Source organism: Lipotes vexillifer, unplaced genomic scaffold, assembly GCF_000442215.2.
Source record: "Lipotes vexillifer unplaced genomic scaffold, Lipotes_vexillifer_v1.1 scaffold242, whole genome shotgun sequence".
NCBI classification, from domain to species: Eukaryota; Metazoa; Chordata; class Mammalia; order Artiodactyla; family Lipotidae; genus Lipotes; species Lipotes vexillifer.
This window is the reverse complement of record NW_006771376.1, coordinates 1,162,292-1,182,795: the sequence shown is the minus strand read 5'-3', so window position 1 is coordinate 1,182,795 and position 20,504 is coordinate 1,162,292. Positions and strand designations below refer to the sequence as shown.

The 20,504-nt window shown below is 50.4% G+C and overlaps 1 protein-coding gene across 2 annotated transcripts in view; it reads right to left on the bottom strand.

The window, feature by feature from the left end:
- Window positions 1–20,504, bottom strand: part of ARID3B (AT-rich interaction domain 3B) — a 56,380-nt gene that overhangs the window by 5,665 nt on the left and 30,211 nt on the right. Inside the window, exons 3-8 of one of the 2 annotated variants that reach the window (XM_007446678.1) lie at window positions 18,193–18,264; window positions 16,617–16,689; window positions 3,799–3,982; window positions 2,293–2,573; window positions 1,920–2,174; window positions 224–322 (exon numbers count right to left, since the gene is read on the bottom strand). In XM_007446678.1, coding sequence (XP_007446740.1) covers window positions 224–322; window positions 1,920–2,174; window positions 2,293–2,573; window positions 3,799–3,982; window positions 16,617–16,689; window positions 18,193–18,264 — 964 coding nt within the window. Of the gene's footprint in view, window positions 1–223; window positions 326–1,919; window positions 2,175–2,292; window positions 2,574–3,798; window positions 3,983–16,616; window positions 16,690–18,192; window positions 18,265–20,504 lie in introns of both variants that reach the window. The other variant, XM_007446677.1, reaches the window with a different exon arrangement.

The following is a 20,504-nucleotide window of genomic DNA, read 5'->3' as shown; positions in this document are numbered from 1 at the left end:
CAAAAAAAAAAAAAAAAAAAAAAAAATGGTGGAGGGGGATCTGTCATCCTATTAGCAATCCTAAGCCCTCCTCATCCGGAAGAACTACTTTACCTTTGGAACCTTGAAAGGAAGCCACCCTGGGAAGATGTTCAGACAGGAGGGTGACAAGGGGGTCTTGCAGGGAGCTGTACTGAGGCTGGCTGCCACCCTGCCGCCTCGTTCAGAGCCCCAAGAGCCTCACCTGCATAAGTGGTGCCGTCGATGTCCACAGACATGTTGATGCTCCCAATGCTGCTCGTGGTCAGGTTCACTGCTGCAGCCGAGGCCTCTGCTCTGTCCTCTGCTGGGGACAAGGGAGACAGCAGGCCCGGTCAAGCCCTCCGGCATTTCTGTCGTTCCCTTCAAGGCTCTCCCACCCTCCCGGCCTGGCCACAGCAGGCTGAGGCCTCCCAGAGTTAGAAAGCACCTGGATAACCTTCTGCCGAGCGTAAGGTGTGGCAGGAGAACCAGGCTGGTGAACGTCCTACGGCTTTTGCTTTCTCCACTGAACCACTTCACCTTCCCAACTCCCTCTGCTCTCAGAGAAGAGGCATCACATAGGCAGGGAGGCTGACCTCAGCTCGCAGCTGCGCACTGATGCTTTCAACACGATTCAGCAAACCCTGAGCACCCACTATCCACCGGCTGGGGCTAAGGTCACTAACACCCAGCCCCTTCCTCTGAGGATTCGCCTTGCCTCCTCCTCCCCTTAACCAGGCTGGGAGGTCCTCAAGGAGAGGGTCTACCTGCCCAGCACCTGGCACTCCCTCTCAATCTGAGCCCTCTGTGGTTTGTGGAAGGCTGCAGGCACTGGCACACAGGGCCTCTGCCTGGCTCACCCGAGACTCTGCCCTTTCATGATGTTGAGAGCCAAGAATTCTTCCAGATGAGCTGCCTCATCTATTAGCCTGTGGCTTGTGCAGGGCCAGGGGCACCTGGCCTGAGTGGGTCAAGAGGGCAGAGCCCTGCTCTCCGGGCTGTGTCACCTCCAGTTCCCTTTGGCTCCTCGCCAGGGGGGAGCGGGACAGGGAGGGGCTGCCTGGGAACACGCACAGCTCTCTTCACACCTGATTTCTTCCCAACACGAGCCCGCTCATGTTTGTTCTGAGATAGAGTCAAGAATGGCAAAGAAAATGTGTGTGAGGGGGAAAGGGGAACAAGGGGAACAAGGGATGTGGTGTGGTTGGGGGGGGCGGGGGCGGGGAGAAGGTGGGGCACCTGAAAAATGTGGAGGGGAAGGGAAAAGATGCCAGTTATGCTGCCAAACTTGTATTTCCTCCTCCCCTCTCTCCCGGGGGTCACTGGCAGCCTGGCCTGAGGCAGCTCTGGCCCCTCACTGAGCCTCCGGAAAGGAGGTGCTGTCTTTCTCCCAGATGGTGAGGCACTGGGGTGAAGGGCGAGCCCTTTAATTGAGACAGATCAAAAGGCAGGAGGGGACAGGGAAGAGGCGGCAGCTGTCCCTCAGGGCCTCCTGCTCCTCCTTGAACAACTGCGTCTCCTCTCTGCTAGAGAACAGGGCACGCCTGAGGCAACTGCAGGGCCCCTGCAGAATGACTTCAGCTTTGGTGAACTGAGACCTCCGTGGCCACCAAAGCCTCAGGTGGCTCTTTGGCCTCTAGATCCTTCTGGGGGCCAGGGGGGCAGAACCTGGAGGGGCTCCACCCCAGTCCCCGGGACGTAAACGGGCCCTCGAATGGAGCCGGGGTTTGGCGCCCGGGCCCGGCGCTCACCCCTGCCGTTGATCCTGATCTTCATGGGCAGCTGCCGTGCCACGCTGAAAAAGTTGCGCTGGAAGGCCTGCTGCACCAGGCGCTGCTCCTCCTCTGACAGCCTGGACGCCTTCTTCTCGGGGGGCTCCCCCGACTCCACGGGGTTTGGCGCCCGGGCCCGGCGCTCACCCCTGCCGTTGATCCTGATCTTCATGGGCAGCTGCCGTGCCACGCTGAAAAAGTTGCGCTGGAAGGCCTGCTGCACCAGGCGCTGCTCCTCCTCTGACAGCCTGGACGCCTTCTTCTCGGGGGGCTCCCCCGACTCCGGCCGCCCCCGCAGCTGCTCCAGCGTGGCCGTCCGGGTACCGGCCTGCTGGCTGGCCAAGGTCACGGGCACAGCCAGGCGATTTGGCACGGGCACGGTTGTCACTGGGACTCCATCACCTGACAACGGCACCAGAGCTGGACCCAACCCATAACCCACCCTCCCACCTGGGTCTTGGACCCAGGGAACTTGGCGCCCTTCCTCCCTGCCCTTCCTCCTCACAAGGGCCCTGCAGACCTTTCCTGAGAGTGGTTGCTGGGGATATCCGAGGGCCACTGGCATTGGGGCCACTGCCGGAGCCCAGCCCGAGGATGGGGAAGCGGATCTTGGGTGGGGAGAGGAGGGCAGGGGCCCCAGTGGCAGCGGCAGAGGCAGCAGCGGGCGAGTAGCCGAAGAGGGAGGAGCTGTAGCTGGGCCGGCGGCCCTCCCTCCGGTTGCCATCAATGGCTGCCTGGAGCTCGGCCGGGGAGCTCAAGGCTTTCTTCTCGCACTCGTAGGCATAGAGATACTTCATATACCTGGAGGGAAGGAAGGAAGGAAGCCAGAGTCATCCAACATGTGGCATGAGGGCTGCCCAGTTTAAGTCGATGGGCCTCTGGAAGCGGGCTCTGTGGGGCAGGCTCTGTCCTCTAGGACAAAGAAGCACAACCTGGTGCACGTGATGGGAAGAGGAACCTCCCGGACAGCGATGCCCCACCCCAGGCCCTCTAACTGCTACCCAATTCTAAACGCAGCTCGAAGTGGAGGCACGGTTCATTAGGGAAACAGATATTTTCGCTAACATTTCATGTTTTTGTGGCGCCTTTCTAGTGCCCTGGGAGAAATGAGAAATGCCATGTTTTGCAATGTCTTTCTGGCTCCTTGATCTCCTAACCATTCTGAGTCAGGCTGGTCAGACAGGAGCAATTCTTCCCACTGTGTGTGGACCTAGAAGTGCTGTCCCTCTTTGTGTCAGATGCCCCGAGAAGCAATTTGCTACCCAAGAACCTTGGGAGCAGGACTGCTATGCTGGATATTGCTCTGTTCCCAACTTCTCCTGGAACAGTTTCAACAAGGCCTTAACATGTCACCTAACCTACACATGGCTGATCTTTCCGTATTTTTCACAGAACAACGTCCAGAGTTCCGAAAGAACAGATTCCCCTCTGGCCCTCATTCGCCAGTGCTCCTCCTGTTCTCACTGCTTCTATCACCCTTATAATTAACTCAAATGGGTAGAAAAACAGGTTGCCGATCCCAGTGGGGCCAGCCTGCCTGCCTTCCTCTGGGTCCGCTGCTGCTGGGCAAGCTGAGTGTCAGGTAGGAAGGGCCAGGCTTAGGGTAGGGGCGCTGTGTGGGAGATGACGTCCTGGAAAAAGCGTGAATTTCAGAGACAGAAGCCCAGGTGTGACTCTTCAGCCTGACCACTTACTAGCTGGTATGGCTCTGACCAAACGATCTAACCTCTGAGACTTAGTTCTTGTTGTCTGGGAAACAGGGACAAAAACCTTCTTGACGGGGTTGTTGGTGAGGTCTGAATGAAACAGAACAGTGAAGCAGCAGCACACAGGAGATGCTTGGGAAGGGGCGCTCTCAGGATTACTTAGGTTAGGGAGGGATTCATCTCAGAAGCTCCTGGCCCTTTCAGGAATTCCGCCCATCTTGTTCACTATACACTGGAATTTCCTTCCTTCCTCTCCTCTAGGTTAAAGCATCCCCTTTCTCCAGCCTTAGCTTCCTTTCCCCAAGGCTCTGGCCACTCACTGGGTCCTCAGGGTGAAGGCGGCGCTGGTGATGGATGTGGGCAGGTTCAGGCCTTTGGTGATCTCCCTCCAGATCTTCTTGTTGATGATCTCCACCAGGCCCCCCTTCTCCGTCACCAGCTTATACAGCATATACAGGTCCAGGATCTGCTTGGCCATGATGGGGATCCGGTTGATGGGGGTCCCTGTGATTGTGCAAAGAGAGAAACAGAGGGTTGTGTCATTACCATGCAGAGAAAGAAGATATCTGTGGATGCCCACCCTTTTGCTGAGTTGGAAATATGTTCATAAATCTGCTTAGAAGTATAATTTGACCCAAACTCTCAAAGCCTGGAAGCTATCAGACTAGCTGCCAGTTCTCCTTGGGAAGAACAGAAAGATAGGTCCAACTCACAGGCTGTGTGGCCTTGGGTAAAACACACAGCCTCTCTGGGTCTGTTTCCCACCTGTAAATGAGAGGGCCAGACTAAATGACTTCAAAGATTTTTTTTGTTTGCTAGCAGTATGATTCCAGATTCTTTCCTAATGATTTGGCAACTCAGTCCTCTGGAGCCTTCAGAAGCTGTTCAGCTGCCTCCTCAGGGAAGTCTTCCACTGACTCCCAAGACAGGTGAGGTCCTGCCCCACTGTCCACCTGGAGAGCTTCCTTGGCTTCTCTTCTGCAGCTCTCAGTGCAGTTTATAACCGTGTTTTTATTTGCATACTGCCTGTTTTCTCTTCATCTCTTCTCCTGCTGCAGGACAGAGAAATGGTTTTTTCTCTCCTGTGTACCCACCATGTCAAAGGAGCTGCTGGGCACACAGGTCTCCAGGGGGATGAAAAGCCACTCAACAATTCACTCCAACCCCTCCCTGGCCTCTGAAAGAGGGAGGGTCAGAGCTGCTTCCGCCCACTGGCCCTGAAGGGAAGTGAGAGGAGCCAGGGACTTGATTAGGAAACCTGGCACCGAGCAGGAAGGCCCACTAATGAGCACCGGGGGACGGCAGGGAGGGCGGGGCCAGGCTCCTTGCTCGGGCGGCTGGGATGCTCGTCAGGAGGCGTGATGGATGACTGTCATTTGGCAGCCTTGGGATTAATGATCTGGAGGTCAGAGGGGAGAATTCCAGCAGGAAGGGTCACCGTCCAGGGCAGGGTATGAGACTTGTTGCCTTTTGATGGCAAGTCCTTTTACTGTACATAGGCTGCTCCTCCTGTGCCGCGGCCGCACCCCCCACCCAGGCTTGTTGAGGTCTCACTGACTGCCTGGTGGAGTTAAGCCAGCTTGATTAAGGAAGGGCTGTTTGTTTTAGCTCCTCCTGCTTCTTTCCCCTCAAGGAATGGCATTTTCTTCTCAGCTCTAGAACACTGGCCTCACCAACTCTTTTATAGGGTAATTCAAGCCAGAGTGGAGTGAAGGGTGCCACGTTTATGAGGAGAAAGTAGCGTGAGCACGAACACGTGGCACTGCTATGGTGGGACCGGGCCTCTTTTCTCAGTGTGGGGAGGGAGCTAGAGGTCTTGAAGACCTTTGTATTGACCGGCTGGTCTTTGGAGGGTCAAGGACAAAAGGGCCCTAGAGTTACGTTCCAAGATTCATTGGTAAAATATCAGAGGACTCTGCTGGCACGACAGCTCGCGTGTCGGTTAACTACCTCTCCCTGTGCTGCTCTGGGTAGTAGACCTTATTCCTGTCATATGCACAAGAGTCTCATGCAGCAGAACTGATCTCCTGGCAGGACAGGGCTAAGGTCTCCTCCCTTCTTTGCAGGCCTGTCTGCCTGAGCACGCTCATGGCCTTGGTGAGTTCATACCCTCAGGGCATCACCTGGAGACTCTGGCAGGACCACTCCCAAGGCCCCCTCACACAAGTCCCCGAAGCTCTCAATTCCAGAAGCTTCCAGAACATCTTTACACATGTGACCTGTTCACTTCCAGGTCAGATGTTCACAGTGAGCTCACCTTCATCCCCTAGGCCAGCTCCCTTTTCCCATCACTTCCTCTTCTTCCAGCAGCACCATCATTCTTTGAGGTCTTGGGTAGGAACCTCCGAGGCAGCAGTGGCTCCTCTCCCTCCTCTCTCACCCACCTTTAGGCTGTCGGGAGGCTCACCCATTACTGCTTTGAGGCCCCTCTCAAAGCCATCTTCCTCTCCAGCTCTCAGCCACCACCCTGGGCCAGGCCCTCGCTGGCTCACCATCAGATGCCCCCAGCAGCTTTGAATCCACATGCTCAACCTGCACGCTGCTGCCAGACCATCTAATGAAAACACCACTTTCACGCCATTACTCGCTTCCTAGTTTAAAAACCCACAATGACTCTTATTGCCGACCCAGCCCACCTCACATGTTCAATCTCATGACTCGGGTTCCCCAACACTCCTTAGAAGATTACGTACGATGTATTTTAAGCATGTCCCAACAACTCACTCTCACTCCAATCAGTTGGGTCTTCTCACCCTCACCCTTTGGCTCTCACTAAAGCCAAGCTCCTCTCTCCTCTACTTTTTGTTTTTACTGTCCCTCCTCATCAAGCCTAAAATGACCTGTCTGCGCTCAAATCCTCTCTACACTGGCCTTCAACGTTCACTCCCTCCAGGAAGAATTTTCCAACTACCCCAGTTCACATGGATTTCTTTCCTCTCAGAATTTCTATTATAACCACTACAACCAAGTTCAGCAAATAGTTACACTTGTTTCACATATGTTCGTCTGGTATCCCAGGAGGACTGTAAGCTCAATGAAGGCAGGGATTGTTTTTCCTTCATCATGTCTTGAATATTAGAATGTTTAATAAGCTAAACTACCATGCAGATCAAACCAACCAACCAACCAACCAACCAACCTGCTTCTCAGAGTCAAAGCAACCAGCTCTGTGTTAACCCAACTGGGAATATTAAACACATTTCCTTCCTTCCTGCTGTGGTGTGCCCACCAGGGTCTGTCACTAACTCGAAGTGTCTAATTGCTGACAGCCCTGAACAGAAGTCACCCTCTCCTCTCAGGTCCTGGCAGGTTCATTAGGGGGTCACGACCCTTATTAAACAGACTGGGGAACCGAGGCCCAGAGTGGTTAAGCCCTTTGTGTCTGAGTCCTACAATAAGAGGACTGGCAGCAGAGGAATGGATGGAGAGCTGGGGATTTTGAGAAGGTAAAGAAACCATGACTTCATTCAGTGGGGCCAAAGAGAAGGGGAGACAGGTGTTAAAGAGGGCAACGGGGCTGGGTTTGTGATGCCCACAGAACAGGCGTGGCTGAGTGAGTGACCGCCAAGCAGGGCATGCCCAGCCGGGGGAGTGCTGTCCTTCAGAACTGTCACCTTGGAGAGCCAGCTACTGCTCCGTTTGTGAAGAGCTTTCAGAGTTTACACTGTTTTCATTTAATTCTCTCCAAGGGCGGTAAATCTTCAAATGTAAAGGGTGTATTTTACTTTTAGAAATGCTCATTCATGGAAACAAGCCAGGAAAATAGGATGAAGTGACCAGGCTGTTTATACTGATTTTGTGTGAAGATGAGGTGTGGCCATAAACGATGAAAGATTATCTAGTGTGGCTCAAACTGCCTCTGAAGGCAACTCCCCAGAGAGGAATTATAGATTTGCTCGTAGTAGTCACTAGACTAAATGGCTAGTCATTTGAGATGGCTTCTTTCAAAGACAACAATGTCATAGATGTAGAAATTTCATTAAAAATTAGCCTTTTTTATAGTCACACAGAGAGTGACTGCATTAGGCTGGGAACTGCTCAGGGGCAAGGGAAACAGGTAGATACTGGACCTGAGAAGACAAGGAAGGAGCAAAGTGGCATTTCAAGTCTCCAGAGTGACCTCTTCCCAGCACCGCTGGAGAGAAAACACAGGCCAGGGCTGCCCTGCAACCCAGCCCCACTCTGGGTATGTGGGGGGTCATAACTTCTCTTACCAGGGCCCCTATGGCCTGGCCAGGCACCCCGGTTCCAGGATCAGTGGGTAAGGGGAATGGGCATTTTCTTCCTCATGGTTGGCCCTCCACGAAACTGCTAAAAGTAGCTCCCAGTGCAGGCGGGCCCCTCAGTGCCCTCAGATACAAAGGTGAAGCTATTCTGAGACCCAGCTCTAGATGACATCATGGTTTTCTCACATTATGCAGCCAATCCAGACACAAAACCTGCCTTGGCTTCCATTCTTTTGACAACTAAGAGAGAGGCAGGGTCCTCAGGCTGGTCTCTCTCTGCAGTCTGCTCTGTGCTTAGTGGGCCTGATAAGCCACCTCCCTTGTCCCAAGGAGACTCAACTATGAAGAGAAGGGGAGAAGGCCTTTTAGCTGAGTTTCCCTACCTGAACGAGAAAGAAAACCAATACATCACGCTGCGGGTGGGGATGGGGGGGATCGACAATATTCAGGCCTCAGTTTCCCTGTCAGTCTGAAGCAAGGAATTTGCTTCCAGATGACTTCCAGTTCTAAAGTCCTATGAATCTATGAATAAATTGATAGTTTGGGGGTGGTGGTGGTGGTGGTGTGATGAATTGGCAGATTGGGATGGACATATATACACCAATATGTATAAAATGGACAACTAACAAGAACCTGCTGTATAAAAAAATTAAATTAAATTTAAAAAAATTGATAGTTGTGACTATTACCAAGGGAGGTAACTTGATTTTAGGAGCTTGCCTGAATTACGAAATAATGTTGCCAGGTGACCTGGAGATGGATGGTTTGGGATCTTCTCCAATGAAGGGCGCCTGTGTGGCTTAGGACCAGGTCTGTGAAGTGCAAGTCCATAAGCAATGGCTCTTTCTCTAGCCTTGTGGGGAAGTGGGGGAGTCTCTGGCCTATTCTCTGGGCTGGATTACATCTTCCTCTAAAGAGGCTCTTCACCTGAGAGGGGACAGGCCTCAGTCCACAATAAAGGCAAATGCAACCTGCAGAGAACCAGGAAGGAGGCCAGCTGCCACTGCAGGGAGCTCTTGGTGGGTCACCAGTGTTGGCCCTGCAGGAGGCCGAATCTCTGCCCCCATCACACCTCCCAGAGTGGGCAGGAGCACCTGATGGGGAAGCCTGTGGACTGTCAGTCACTGCTATCAAAGCAGGAGCTAGGATTGAGGGTAATTAATCATGCTCCCTCTGACAGCAATCCAGGGCCTTATCTGTACCCCAAGAAATGCCGCTGGTCTCCAGTTCCCTCCTCAATAAAGGAGACTGACAGTTCCAACAAAGAGGCCCCTTATCAGATTTCAGCGGGGGAGCCTGAGGCAGCCCGAGGGAGATGTGGAAAGGGCTTTTATGAGGCCGGGACCCAGCGAAGCTGTGGGGGCTCCTGGGGCTTTAACCCTTGGAGGTGGGAATGCCGCTGGGCACTGGTGCTCGCAGGCCAAAGCCATGATCGGGAGCTTTCAGTGAAGATGGAGCTGAACAAAAGCTGCTCCCTGGCACTTGGCTCGTCTTCCCAGCACTTAGACCGTGGAGACAGAGCTTAGTGGGGGTAAGGGCAGAGCGGGAGATAGCCTCCTCTGGCACTAGAGACAAAGATGGGAGATGGCAGGAATGTTGGGGGGAGGGCCACTTCCTCCCCACCACAGAGAATGGGCACATTCCAGTCAAGACCAGAAGCAATCAGGGGGCAGGGACCCAAGACAGAGTCGCATGGCTGCCTTCCTGCCTACTGGTCAGGGGTGAGGGCCCAGGACCCAGGGCGTGGCCCTGCCAAGGACCCTCGCTGCTTTTTCCTGACTTTGAACAAGATCATTAATCATTTCCATAGCCTGTCAAGAGAGCTGGGCGGCTGACCAGGGAGCCTAGAAGAGTTAAGTCCCACGTTAAGCAGGGAATGTGCATAGGCAGGCAGGCAGGCAGGCCTCCTGCTTATTCCTCTGCATATTAATTCCCGCCCTGCTCTAGTCCTGCTCCCCAGCAACAAGCAGAGGAATGACTGGTGATTTCTTTCCCCCTGACTTGTTCATGTAGAAAATACCTCCCACCGGGAAACTGGGCAGCAGGCTCTGGTGGTGTGCCATGCAGTGAGTAGATAGATGACTGTTCCACAGGTCAGGGCAGAGGCAAGGATGCGCAAATATCCTAATACCAACACGTATGCTTCAGCCCTCTACCTCCGATTTCCCACTGAGGGGGGTGTCTAACTGACAGAGCCTAGTGCACTAACCTTAAGTATACAGCCCACCAGATCTTTACTGCTGTGCATACCCCCGTATCCATTCCTCAGATCAAAATACAGAACATTTCCAGCACCCCAGAAAACTCTTCCATTACCATTCCCAATCAATATCCATCCCCTATCCCCCCCCACAAGAGGTAACTATTATCCTGACATGTATCACTATAGGTGACTTTCTTGAACTTTACATAAATGGAAGAATGCAGTATATAGTCTTCTGTGTCTGGCTTCTTTTGTTCCACATTAGGCCTGTGAGAGTCATCCCAGTTGGGTACAGCAACAATTCATTCTTTGCTATCGCTGTGTGGTATTCCACTACAGGACTATGCCAACATTTAGTCATACATTCTACTACCAATGGAAATTTGAGTTCTTTCCACTCTTTGGCTATAATGAATGGTGTTGCTACGAAAATTCTCACATGTGTCTTTCAGTGAACATAAGCTCTCATTTCTACTGGGGATACACCTAGAAGTGAAATTGCTGGGTAATAGGGTTGGCATATGTTTAGCTTTAGTAAATATTACCAAACAGATTTCCAGTAGTTATGCCCATTTATATTCCCACCAGCAATGCATGGGAGTTCCGGAGGCACCGAACCTGAGAGGCTAATTTTAAACCCATTACCCTTCTTGATACTCTAGTTCAGACTAATTGCTTTAGGTGAAGTTCAACAGTATGTGCAGTGTTGTACTCTACTACGGCCAATAATAAAATAAAATTATGGTTATGGCTGTGCTGTTTCCTTCCATAAAAACTACATTCAGAGAAGTAGGCTAAGGAGTTAGAAGGAGGTGGACCGTCGGGTCATCTCTGCTTCGCCTGCTGCTGGTCAACAGACCTGGCCCGAGTCTCCAGGAGAGGGGGTGGAAGGCTGGCCAGGGAGAGGTGCAACAACTCAGGGGTGTTCTGGCCTGAGCAGTGCATGAGTGTCTGAGCTTCCATTGCCAATCCATGCCCCTCCCTCTCAAGACCTAGTAGATTTCCCCACAGTGTAAGTGGGTCAAACTCTCCCTTCAAACTTTCCCTATGCCAACCTTAGGACGATTTATTATTGGCTCACCTTGGAAAAAAGGAGGCAAAACTATCAACCCCATTTTACGAAGTGCTAGAAGTACCAATAAGTGATCTTGAAGGGGAAGAGGTTGGATTTAAAGACAAAAGTGAGCTATTCAAATTAATCACACCTTTCAAAAACCAGGGTCTCTTCTCATTATCATGGATAACTGGGTAGTTATAAGGTATTTAAATGACTATTAAAAGTGGGGGGGGAACCCCCAGTACTTGATCAGCGGTTGGATCACCTGGGGAGAGAAAAAGATCTGGCCTAAGACAAAGATTTGCATTTTGGACTTTCATTTGTGGGTAAACTTAGAATATGAAGCCCCGAAAGCCTATTTTATCTGACAAAGACAAACATATTTTAGTCTATCAGGAAGAGTGGCCATGGCACAGACCATTTACAGCAAGATACAAAGAATATACAAGAAACTCCCTCCACCAAAAGGCAAAGCAATATATGTCACGAACATTTCCTTGCCTGAGATGGATAGATAAGCACACAACAGAAGGAAAAACACTCAAATTGCACTTCGAGGCAGACCAAGCCCTTTTCCCACAGTAAATTCTTTGTATATACACATCAAAAACAGATCCAACAATCCATTTGGGAAAACCAAGGTCAGTTTGCAGCCCTGAACAGAACTGGTGGGGGAGGGACGGCAGTTCTCCAGTGAGGTCTTGACAAAACTTGTCTTCCACATGACCAAGCAGGTCCTTAGCACTGGTGTGCCGAGCTGGGACAGGGGCTGGAGGGGAGATCCTTGCTTCTGGGCACTCCGGGTGTGCGCAAGATGCTACCGTTAGGGCTTCTGTCTCCCGTGCCCCCAACCCCAACCTGCCTTGACAGATGGCAGCTTCTGTGCCAGCCACTGTGAATTGTCACATCTGCCCTTCCCTGAGAGATAAGCCGCCTTACCCTGAGATGAAGACTCTTCTTGCATGAAGAGTTCTACCTTGTGTTAATCAGTTAGATGCTGTCAGACCCTACCGGAGACCGACCTGTGGAGGCGGGCCACTGTCTCTGGGGCTCAGAAGGCTGAAGGAGAGATGAGGCTTGTCCACTGCCCCAGTGGGAAGTGATGGAGCTGCTGGTGCCAGGGGCCAAGTTTCTCAAGGGCAGTGCAGGCGAGGAGAAAAAGTCCTGGCCTGGGGATTAGGAGACCAAGTGCTAAATTGGCCTCAGGTGAGTCATTTAACGTGCGGGCTGATTCTTCATGGCTAACTGATAACCTTTGCTCTCTCCACCCCACAGAGCTGGAGCTGTGGGGAGCAGCAGATCAGATAATGGGTTGAAAGGGTTCTGTAAAGTACATGGGGTAACAATAATAAAATTTACAGCAAAATCATCTCCCTCCTCTTTGATGAAACCACACTTCTGTTTCACTGCCTGGGGAACAAGAGAACAAGCTCTTTTTCCTTAGTGATGAAGGAAGAATGGAATTGTTTACAAGCCTTTGCTTATGAGACTTCCAAACTAGCACCGCCCCCTCTCCGTACCCCCTGGAAAATCTACCAGGGAATGATACTTCAGGAATCACTCACCGTGAGTTAAGTCAGACAAAGAATTTTATTTACAAATGTTTGGCTTTTTTTTTTTTGGACAAAGAAAGGTGTGTGTGTGTGTGTTTTACACACACACACACACACACAAACATGCGCGTATGTGCGTGTATGTGCACATGGCAAAAGGTGAGGAAAAAGAGGCATGGGTGTTCTGAGATCTAACCCATCTTTCTACAGAAACATTTGTGGGGGAAGCACAAACAAAGGAAACTTGTTTAATTCACTTTGGCTTCAGTCAGCCAAAGGAACACATGATTCACCAAGGAAAGGAGTGAAGCATTTGGTTCTGGGGGTCCCTGGTGTAGTTTTTGTTTTTACACAACTATTTTGACAGAAAATTGCTCAACGGGCTTTTCTTCTACTTTGGTTATCGAGGGTGGCTCATTATCTGTTTTGTAGCTCAACAGACACAATCAGGGACACAGAACAGAGAACTTGGAAGAAACTTCCAGATTGACTCTAACTGAACCTGCGTATTTTATAGATAAGGAAACTGTGGCCCCCCGAAGAGGAAGGATTTGCTCAGGATCATGGAGAAGGGTGGGATGTTAGCACTGGCTTCACACTCCTCAGTCCAGAGCTCTTTCCCCCTCCGCATGCCTCCCGAGAGGCTGCAGCAGCCGTTCCTGAGGCAGGCAGGACACAGGGAGCCCGACTGGGCACTGCCTCGGCCTCTTCTCAGGCGCCTTCTGGGCCGGGTTGTTCTGCTGGTGGGGGAAGGGTCGCGAGGTGCAAGTCACCCGGTCTGGCCTAGAAACCAAGGTGCCTCGAGCTGAAAGGCCCATCTGCTGCAGTCAATTCACCCAAACATGTTAACAAGCCAGAGAGACCCAGCACAAAGCAGCGGTTACGGCTGGGCCCCTCTCCCACTGGACAGCCGTTTTTATCACCTGCAGCTGCAGTCATTTGGGGCCGCCTGCTGTGTCCTGCCACCCTTGGAGCCCGGTCCACTTCCTCTGCAGTGGAGCCTTCCACGTCAAAGCTGCCCGGCCCACTCACAGCCCAGGTGGGCATCACCGGGCCTTTCAAACTCGGGTTGCTTTCAGCGGTTCCTTTGAAATCTACTGCTTATCCTTCATATTAGCTCTGGAGGATGAGTTGCTGACCCACTGCCAGGGTCTATGAGGCTTTCCCTTGCACCCAGCCAGCTAACAAGATTGGGCTCCTGAGTGCCCCAGACACTCCAATTTGGGAGTGACAAATAAGTCACAGATGTCCGGGGGCCCTTGGTCTCACCATTCTGTGAAGAGTAAAGACAGCAAGCTTCACATGGTTAGAAGCGCAAACTGCTCCCAGTCCCCTTGGACCGCCCATTCTAATTTAGACCATCAACCATGAGTTTCCCAGGGAGGAGAACACTGATTTTAAAGGGAACAACCTCCCCAGTCTCCCTGCCTCAGCCTTCCCTCTTCAGCCCAACAATACACTGTTTGCCACAGCAAACCTCCTGAAAGCACAGCCCTGGTGATACTTCTCATATGTTAACTTCAATAACTCAGCTGTGTCACAGACAGGAGTGCTAACTTCTTGGCCAAACACGGCTCTTCACAGTCTGGTGCCAGCTGATTCATCCAGGCCACAGACAAGGGTCCTTTCAGCCGTGCCTGGACCACGTACACCACGCATGCCCCGCGTTTCTGCCTCCACTTTCCCTATGCTGGAGCTACAGCAACTCTCAGGTCCCTACAGTCCAGCCTAGGATGGGGCCCCAGCACCCATTCCTTTGGCACTCAGCCACGGACGGGGAGTTCATCCTATTGCCCGACACAGGCCCTGCCGCCCTCAGGCATTGCTACCTGAATGGAGATAAGATGATTTCCCTGAAGAGTTTCTCTGCACCTTCTTTCCTATCCTTCTATGGCAGTGGTACTCAACAGGGGGACAGTTTTGTCCCCCAGGGGACATTTACAATATCTGCAGACATTTTTGGTTATCAAGACTGGGGGGTGCCCCCCCAACAAAGGACTATCCAATCCCCAAAGTCAATATGCTGAAGCTGAGAAACCTTATACTAGAGTAATTAACAAGTAGCAAAACTGACTTGACTGTCTCCCTTCTACTGATGATGCCAGCAAATAGTGAAATACCTAACATAAGTGCTGAAGACAGAAAAAAGATTTACTCAGGGCCTGAACAACCATAAATTGACATGATCAAAGAGAGTTTCTTACTCCTGCTTTGGGTGGAATAGACTAGATGGCAGTCTGGTAGCCCCAGCGCTGTGCAAGAGCGGAACACTCAGCACACACTGCTCTCTACTGCTGACCTCCAATCACGGGCCGCTGTCTAATTGTGGGTGGGAGTGAGGTGGGGGAGGGGAAGCTCGGCTTCCCTGCGTGGTGGGGCAGCTGAGTTAGGAAAACCAACAGCACTGCTCCTACAGCAAACACATCCTGAGCAGCACCCGCCTCCAGGTCTGGCCCTGTGCTAGCACTGGGGACTTGGATAAATGACAAAGTGGCTGTCCTCAAGGAGCGCCTCGTCTAGTGGGGACATATAGAAGTAAACAAACAATTACTGATCTTCACTCTTGGCTAGGCTGATATAACTAAAAATCCTTTTGGGAAGGGAGAAAAACAATAAAGTATCAATAGACTATAAAGCAGTGGAGCCACACTGCTGATTAAAATCTATATTGTTATAGCAGCCCCTCTGAGATGAGATCAGCTCCTGGGTTTGCACCAGCTGGGCTTGTGGAGCTTGTAAATAATTAAAAGGTAATTGGAGGGGGAGACCAAAGTATTAAGTGGATTTCTCTCTCTCAGGGCAACCAGGGAGTTTCATTGCTGCCAGTTACATTATCTTTCGGGATTATATTCTTGTTTTTTACTGACACATGCAGCTCCAGATAACAGTTGGAGGAGTAAACTAATTAGAGCTGCTTAGACTGCTTTGATAGTCTTGGAGATGGGGGGAAATGGAGACTCAAAACTTTCGATTGCCTTTGTAAGCAAACCAGCAATAATAGGCGTGCTACTAAGAAGGCAATAAGGCTTTGGAAGGTAAAGGAAGGGGACGAAGGGGCAGAGAAAGAGCGATGGGGCTGGTGGGGAGAGGAAGAGGGAGGGAGAGGAGTTAACTCAGCATATTTAGTTGCTGGGGGCTGTCATTATAGCTCAGCCCAGGATAAAGAGGAGGATTTCATTCCCAGGTCTCAATAAAGGAGCTGACACAGAAACCAAGGGATACATGATCAGGCAGGATCCCAGGGAACATGCTGGCAGGAGCAGCTCTCCCTTACAGCTTTGTCCTGAGGTGAAGAAGATGGAGCTACACAGGGTGCAGGGGATCATCTCCTAGAGAGGCTGGGGTTCTGCCCATGCTTCCTGAGGGCTGACCCGGCTGGTGAACCCATTGCTGTGACAGGATACAAAGCCAGGAAGTTGAGTCACTGGGCTCAAGACTCAGACATGCCATCGTCCAAAGTGGAGATGGTTGCGGGGGGTGGGGGGGTGGGTAAGAGTGAGAAGGAAAGAAGGACAGGGAAGTGGGAAGGTGCATTTTAAGGCAGATGCCCATGTGCCCTACACTTAAGCCGCAGGAACACCCCAACCAAGCCAGTGAATGCAAAAATCAAAGAGCCAATGGATAAGAAAAAAAGAGTTAGCTTTTCCTTTTCGTGGATCATTTCAGATCCTCCCAACAAATCCTGAAGGGCCCCTATTCTTTCACTGGCCCTTCGAAGACTCTATTAAGCTAGATGCACCAGCAGGAAGCCCCATATACCAGTTTAAGTGATGTCCAGGACTGCTATAGGGCTAAGAAAAAAGTATAATTGAATTTGAAATGACTCCAGAGACCAGTTAATCAGAACAGTGACAAAAATAAAGCAGGACCAAATCTGGATGATCATTCCATTCATTTTCTACCCAGGCCCTCTTTGCCCCCTTCAACCTGGTTGTCAATTATTCTGATAAGTATGGGACCAACTGGCAGTAAATGGCTCTCGTCCTCCTGGGCTAAGATGCTGGCACTCTGCAGGGAGGATGGCTAACAGTGACCTGCACACAGTAGGCACTCAATATATATTCAGTGAATTGAAACAATGAGTTGACTGAACACTCACCTCTCTTCTGCATAAAGACGAAGAGGTCATCCAGGAACTCTTTCCTGTCTGGATCACTGTCCAGTTCATACAGCTGCAATCCCAAACCCGCCAGGGGAGAAAAAAAACACCACAATGAAAAATTCCATCTTATGCAGGAAGTCTTACACCAGTGATACACAACCATCTGAATGACTACAAATGTGACTCACAGGCCACTTCTATCCTTATTCCTTGGGGATCAGATACAACAACCCACTACAGAACTGCCCCTTTCGTTATCACAAAGGAAACATTACAGACCTTGGCAAAATCACGGGAGATCTCTCTTCCCCGGCCTCCATCTGCATCATCACTCCAGGCCAAACCACCATTCTAAAGGGGAACAAAGCACAGCGTTCAGAAGGGAGTAGGAAGAGAGTGAGAGAGGGGAAGGCAAGCGTTTAGGGTGCAGATGAGGACCCTTAGCAACTGTGCTCTCCTGGCTCACACTAAAGACTGACAGCTCGAGTAACTGCCCCTGCCACCCTAACAGGGACATCTTGTTTTTATGCTTTCAATTACGGTTCCAAAACCAGAGGAAGTCACGTGGAAGAATCATCTCCATTTGTTGGAGGGGGGTGGGTGTTACTTATACCTGATAACCCTGGAGAAGGAGGACACAAAGGCCCAGTTTTCTGAGAACCTGCTCAAACCTAGCTCATCTTCTGGGAGCCATCACTCTGAGATGTACCACTTTCCTGCAGGTTCTATATGGCATATGTTTGTATGTTTTATGATGTGTTTGTATATTATATGGTATGTTGTGAAGATACCTAGCCTGGCCTCCCACACAACACTCTAAGTGGAAGATAAAGGGTCAAAGGGAGCAAGACAAAGATCTCGAAGATCTCAAAGATCCTGTGGTCTCTCAGCCAAGCCTCACCACCAGAAGCCCTAACTCTAGTGATTAGAACTGCCTAGTGATATGAGGGCCCTCAGGGCCTGAGATTATTCCCAAGGCACAGAGACTCTGTGCCACTAGGGTGAAGTTCATTTTCATTAGAGAAGTAATGAAAACCTAAACCTAATTCGCTTGATTAGGTCAAACCAACACCATTCAACTTAACAGGAGGAAATGGCAAATATGCTTTTGTTTATGTTCTTGAAATCTGCTTCCCACTTTTATTCAGTTGGGTAACTTATTTCTCAAATCAGGCATCATCTTCTATGGGAAGCCTTCCCTTCACACCCAGCTGCACAAGTACTCTGGAAGGACTGTACATTTCAAGCTTAGAATTTCACATATTATTTTGGAATTATTTGTCATCCCCACATATTGTAGGCTCCTTGAGAGCAGTGTCTTATTCATCTTTGTACCTTTAGCACGCAGCACACTGCCTGACACTTATAAAGCTCCAGTGAATACCTGATGAACTATAATCACTGTTAAAAGGCATTAACTGTTTTTTTGAACCAATTAAGCAGCTCTTCAAAAAATATACAGACAGGGCTTCCCTGGTGGCGCAGTGGTTGATATCCTTATTCCTTGGGGATCAGATACAACAACCCACTACAGAACTGCCCCTTTCGTTATCACAAAGGAAACATTACAGACCTTGGCAAAATCACGGGAGATCTCTCTTCCCCGGCCTCCATCTGCATCATCACTCCAGGCCAAACCACCATTCTAAAGGGGAACAAAGCACAGCGTTCAGAAGGGAGTAGGAAGAGAGTGAGAGAGGGGAAGGCAAGCGTTTAGGGTGCAGATGAGGACCCTTAGCAACTGTGCTCTCCTGGCTCACACTAAAGACTGACAGCTCGAGTAACTGCCCCTGCCACCCTAACAGGGACATCTTGTTTTTATGCTTTCAATTACGGTTCCAAAACCAGAGGAAGTCACGTGGAAGAATCATCTCCATTTGTTGGAGGGGGGTGGGTGTTACTTATACCTGATAACCCTGGAGAAGGAGGACACAAAGGCCCAGTTTTCTGAGAACCTGCTCAAACCTAGCTCATCTTCTGGGAGCCATCACTCTGAGATGTACCACTTTCCTGCAGGTTCTATATGGCATATGTTTGTATGTTTTATGATGTGTTTGTATATTATATGGTATGTTGTGAAGATACCTAGCCTGGCCTCCCACACAACACTCTAAGTGGAAGATAAAGGGTCAAAGGGAGCAAGACAAAGATCTCGAAGATCTCAAAGATCCTGTGGTCTCTCAGCCAAGCCTCACCACCAGAAGCCCTAACTCTAGTGATTAGAACTGCCTAGTGATATGAGGGCCCTCAGGGCCTGAGATTATTCCCAAGGCACAGAGACTCTGTGCCACTAGGGTGAAGTTCATTTTCATTAGAGAAGTAATGAAAACCTAAACCTAATTCGCTTGATTAGGTCAAACCAACACCATTCAACTTAACAGGAGGAAATGGCAAATATGCTTTTGTTTATGTTCTTGAAATCTGCTTCCCACTTTTATTCAGTTGGGTAACTTATTTCTCAAATCAGGCATCATCTTCTATGGGAAGCCTTCCCTTCACACCCAGCTGCACAAGTACTCTGGAAGGACTGTACATTTCAAGCTTAGAATTTCACATATTATTTTGGAATTATTTGTCATCCCCACATATTGTAGGCTCCTTGAGAGCAGTGTCTTATTCATCTTTGTACCTTTAGCACGCAGCACACTGCCTGACACTTATAAAGCTCCAGTGAATACCTGATGAACTATAATCACTGTTAAAAGGCATTAACTGTTTTTTTGAACCAATTAAGCAGCTCTTCAAAAAATATACAGACAGGGCTTCCCTGGTGGCGCAGTGGTTGAGAGTCCGCCTGCCGATGCAGGGGACACGGGTTCGTGCCCTGGTCCGGGAAGATCCCACATGCCACAGAGCAGCTAGGCCCGTGAGCCATGGCCGCTGAGCCTGCGCGTCCAGAGCCTGTGCTGCGCAACGGGAGAGGCCACAACAGTGAGAGGCCTGCGTACCACAAAACAAACAAACAAACAAACAAACATATATATCATACAGAGAGTCCAAAAGGCCCTCTGCTAGTGGGGAGTATGAGATGTCAGAGCAGAAGTCGCCTGTTCACCTCATCCCACCTGTCAGTGGAGGACCCAGGGATGGGAATGGACACACTGAGATCATCACTCTCTCATTTCTCCCCCAGGACCAAAAGTGCCCATAGGCACAAGCACACACGTGTGCCACCCAGCCGGCTGAGGTGTGTAAGTGGCTGGGGAGAGACATCTGGGGTTGGGGAGCAGGTTTCTTGGGAGGACATTCTTTGGATTGCTTAAGGATCTCGTAAAATCATGCCAGTAAATGAAAGCGTGCTCTAATTCCATTCTCTCTCTTTAGTAAAGCTTGCGTGAAAGCAGGAGGTAATTCAGGTTATTCAGTTAAGTTCTGGGGCCGTACTTTGCTTCCCTTACTCAAAGTGGGCTCTGAGATGCAGACCCACTTTCTGAGAGCAGCAATTTAGTGCACACAGAGGTAAGTATAACCAAGAAGAAGTGACACCCTGTCAGTTGACATGAAACAGGCTACATCAAATTGTTTCCCTGCTTATCTAGTAAAAGATGTGTGTACGGAAGTGCTCAGGAAATGCTATCTGACTGTGCACACATCATCTCCCCAGGCAGATGCTGTAGAAATCTTCCTATAGCACCTTCAGCTCAGGGAGGCCAACAACCAAGCAGGAGGAACACATTTAAAAAAAAGAAAAAGAAAAAAAAAGCTATAACCCACCCCCACGTTGTAATTACAGTCAACAGAAATCTGGTGTCATCTGCTGGCAACTAGCACAATGAATAATCAAGATGAATTATGCCTGTCAGCTCAGCAAAACCAGACAGAGTTACAGTCCCCTTTCAAAGGCTGCAGTAGGTCACCCTAATGCCCAGTGATTTTGTTTGAGCC